General features: G+C 40.0%; 1 protein-coding gene across 2 annotated transcripts in view; it reads left to right on the forward strand.

The window, feature by feature from the left end:
* The window catches only part of LOC138032755 (adhesion G protein-coupled receptor E2-like), an 86066-nt gene extending 82472 nt beyond the window's left edge, over positions 1-3594 (forward strand). For both annotated transcript variants that reach the window (XM_068880474.1, XM_068880476.1), the window contains one exon: positions 1772-3594. In XM_068880474.1, the coding sequence (XP_068736575.1) occupies positions 1772-2416 (645 nt within the window). In that variant the 3' untranslated portion in view covers positions 2417-3594. The remainder of the gene's footprint in view (positions 1-1771) is intronic.
* Positions 3595-4437: the final 843 nt, after the last annotated feature.

A 4437-nucleotide genomic window follows, 5' to 3' on the forward strand; every position in this document is an offset into this window, starting at 1 on the left:
GTAAGCGACGTCTAAAAAGTTTTTTTTTTTTTTATCACAAAGTATAAAGCCAGGAGTCAGATTGAGCCACGATCCAACCCAGGATAAGTTTCGTAGTACAAACTTTTTAATGCTGTACTGAGGTAAAATTGGCAATTACCTGGTTAAAACAGTGTAACTTCCACCAGGGTAGCAAACACTCCAGCGTGTTTATACTGAATTAATTCTCATTCCCAGAGCTGAGGTCCTCTTGGCCAGCGCCTCAGGTTGATCCGTGGCGCTGGCCAAAGAGATCGCAGCTCTGGGAACGAGAATAATAATTACTAACAGCCTCAAACACGCTTACATGCTTTATTTGGAACTGTGAACTGCCTTGGTAGCGCGACAAAGGACTCGGCATTGCCAAAAGATTTGTACAAAATTGTTTAAAGCAGGGCTGCACTGAAAAGCGTACAGAAAAAAATTGCTCAGGCCGAAGACATTTGGGTTAACTGCTGTAAACGAAACGAAATTGAAATAAGAATGACTATGTTAACCTTAAATATTGGTAGAGCGGAAACGAAACGAATAAATTATATCAAATTACCTAAATAATACAATGGAAGCACATTCCGCACGCGCGAAAAACTACTGTTCCATCACAAAACTGAAGTACAACGAAGCTTGCCAACGAGCGTTGAGCTCTCTGAAAACAGGCGTTAAGTTAGTTCTTTGCAATTAGGTTTCACTTAGCAGAAAATAGGTTTCCACTTGACAGCCAACTTTAGCTGCAATACAAAGATAGCTGTTAATACATAGTTAACTGAATAGAGTGTAATGGGAAGTGCTAGATTTCTATCCCATATGAACCATGTGAGCGTTAGCCCTACTAGCCTTATATTCTGTTTAAAATATAAGTGCTACACGGCCAACGTTTGTATAAACGTAACCTTTCCTTGTACTTGTAAATACATAGATTTACAGAATACAGAATACAAAACTTTATTTTACGTGGCACTCCATTTAGCTAAAAGCTACTTTACAGGAAGCCCACAAATAAACAGATGAAATACAAAACAAAAGGAAAGATAAAATTTAGCCAGGGCCGTAGCCAGAAAAAAAATTATGACAGAGGCAATGTCCATAGTTAAATTCTCTACGTAGGGATCCTAGGTGTTTATGATGAGAACATTTTAAAGACAACACTGGAATCACCCTTTATTTTAAAGAATCACGAAAAAATGACTGAGACAAGTGCCTCGGTTTGCCTCATACTGGCTACGGCCCTGTTAGCTAACAATCTACGAATTTAAGAATCTAAAATTCCTATTGGTTCATGAATAATTACAAATTAAAAATTACAATTTTAAAAACTACGTAACTACAATAACATCAATTTTAGAAAGCTACGTGACGAATACTTCTTAAGAATTCCTTTGTGCCGGCCATGGCACGAATCGAATCCGGCAGCGCATTCCATGTCTTTGCCGCAAAGTACCGAAAAGACCTGAGACCATGCTTTGTGCTTAAGCTTCTTACTTTGGGTAGCATGTTCGTGCCAGTTAAGTTATATTTTGTATCCTTTACCTTTTTGTGGTTTGTGTGTAAAACCACGCTAAAAATATCAGTTAAAAATTACTGTTATTTCCATAGCGTGCTCGGTTTAATTTTTTGACGGAAAAGGCCAATAAACTGCAGTTATTATTCAGCGGTTTGGTAAGACATATGAGATATGCTTATGTATTTTCTTTTTTAGAAGCGTATTGTCACATAACAGATTGACAAGTTGCCTCTTTTAATACCTCTTTCTTAGTTGTATTGTGACATGACAACTTCTGGCCAAGCTTGGACTCTCACCGCTAGATTTTCGAGCAACGACTCCAAAAACTGGATGATTGATAGTGGAAAATGGTGGTATGACAAGAATGTTGAGTTTGGAGAAACAGCTAATCCATCTAGCAACACTGACATGATATCGCAAGCGTTTTGGTTGGTCAGCGGTCAAGAGTTCAAGATCACGCGCAGTGATGACCCTCAACATACCGCTCTGTTGCAGACCACAGGTGACTGTCTGGGTGGACAGACATTCCGGACGAAAATGACCAGTTATGGTGACTTCAGAAATGGTAGAGTGTGGGCATCCGATCGTTGCTTGGGAAATTGCAGAATTCAATATGGCGGCCAGTATAACACAACGGATGGTTTCCAACAAGCTACATGCAATGGTAATATTCAAAATGCGACTCAAATCGGCTTCTGGTGCGACTGGAACGGCGGTGATGGAGCTGTGCTGATGATTGGTGGAGGGGGCTTGACTTGCAATCGAGCAGATCACGGAATTGGAATAACAGAGGCTAATCAAGCTTCCTTCGTTAAAACCTTTCCTAAACACGACTTTGGCAACGACGCTAATCACGCTCCGGCGAAGAGCTACTCTTTGAACCTCTGGTTACATTAAATACCCAACATAAAGATCATGTTAAAACATCCGTAACCTACATTTTTTGTTTAATAGATCTTTTTGCAGATACGGTAGATAAGTAGTCGCGCCTCGTTAAAAGTGGTACATATTTTCGCCTGCAAGCCGTTTACGAGATGAGTCTATGCGAATGAAAAAATAATAAAAATGTTTGGCCAGGGGCAGTTTAAAATTTTCTTGTCATAACTTTAGAAATTATTTCTTAGAAGAGGATTAGGCAAATCGCTAAAAGATTATTTAGTTACGATTTAAGAGTGGTTATTCAATTCGCTCCCTAACCACAACAATCCCCTACACTGCGATGTGATGAACCAATCAGAATCCCGGTCAATTTCATAGAAGTATCTGGAAGCGTGAAAATTTGCGCTCGTGGTAAGTGGTTTTGTCTGTCATTGGAAAAGTGGAGGGAAATTTTGTAGCTAACATAGATGTCGCGAACTGTCATATCGAAAGTAAAACAATAACTGTTCAATTTAATGTTGGTGACGCAAAGGTAATCATGACTGGTACCCTTGCTGCCAGCTATTAGTGATATGTTTCGTATGGGAAAAACTACAGCTGTGAGTTGTCATGAAATTGTTGGGTGCTTGGAAAAGCAAATTTTAACCAAACTTCGATAATAACAAGAGGAGATTAGGTAAGCGAACGGATACCCATGCCCCATCAAAGTTTTTTAAGTCTATTTTTAGTTTCTCAAAGCTATTTTAATTTCTCGTTCCCAATGCCACGCACATTTAAAATTCCATTACGACATTACAGCTGGCCAATCAGGTGCCTTTAAAAATAGCTGCGTAGCTAAAATTAGATTTTAGGAAGACGCGCATGCATGGGGAATCCGTTCTCTTACCTTATCCTCTCTTGATGAAGATACACTTTTCAAAACATCAGTTCCTTTTTCTGTCCAAATACAGATTGCACGCTAAAATTTACGAAAACTGATGGGACTGTTTCCATCCGGTTTCCATTCGTTTCCGGAGAGTTTTTACATGTTTCACAGAAACGCACGGCAGAGGACTGGAACTAGCTGCGCATACGCCTTCTGATTCAAGTGATGTGAGATTTCCATTGAAAAAATTACTTCAAAGAACCATTCATGCAACCTTTTAGTAGCGCTCTTGACTAAAAAGCTTCCTTAGCAACCATTGTCTTTCTGTAGTTAAGAGCCACCCCCCTTCCCCTTAATTAAGGTCTGGCTGGAGAGAGACGCTTGTTCCAAACAACGGAGCAGAGGCTGGCAGATCAGGTACGGGTAATGAAAACAAATGAGTTACTAACGGAGGAAGAAAGAGAGGAGATATAGAGAAGAGAGAATATGTACGGGAGGAACAACACCGGGAAGGTCCAGAACAAATTAGAGAACACTAGAGGCAAGGGGTGCCCTGTTGGCCCACAGATCAAACCATCACTGCAAACAATGTGGATGGGGAAGAGGAAAGCATCAAAGCAAGACTGTTAGTGGTAAAAGAAGGGCTAAAATCAGGAGCTAAAGCACCCAACAATTCCTAATCTTAAGACATTTTCCAGGAAAAAATTGCAGGAGGAGACTGAGTAGTAGTAATGATAATGAATTTCAAGCTGTATGTTTGCTCTACTTCACCCTTGAGGCTCTTGATAGAGGAAATTGCCCTGTTATTTTTTCGCAGATTTCCATATGGGATTCGATCATAAGGTATTGTTATAAAAGTTATTCAATTACGATCTGCATAAAAGCTTAGTAAGATGGGTTGCTAGTTTCCTCCTAGACAAAACACAATTTGTGCGTATTTGCCCAAACCCATCGACTTCCCTGCGTCTTAACGGTGGAATCTCTCAGGGATCTCGGTTGGGGCCCATCCTTTGCGCAATCATGTGAGGTCCTAGGATTAAGTTTGTTGATGAACTGACGGCACTTGAGATTGTACCTGGGTCTCCGTCATTAATGAGCGTTAGTATAATTACATAGGTGATTATTGAAAATTCTCCTCGCTGATTGGTTGCTCTTGAGGTGATTATAAGACGAT

Source organism: Montipora capricornis, chromosome 14 (assembly GCF_036669925.1).
Source record: "Montipora capricornis isolate CH-2021 chromosome 14, ASM3666992v2, whole genome shotgun sequence".
NCBI classification, from domain to species: Eukaryota; Metazoa; Cnidaria; class Anthozoa; order Scleractinia; family Acroporidae; genus Montipora; species Montipora capricornis.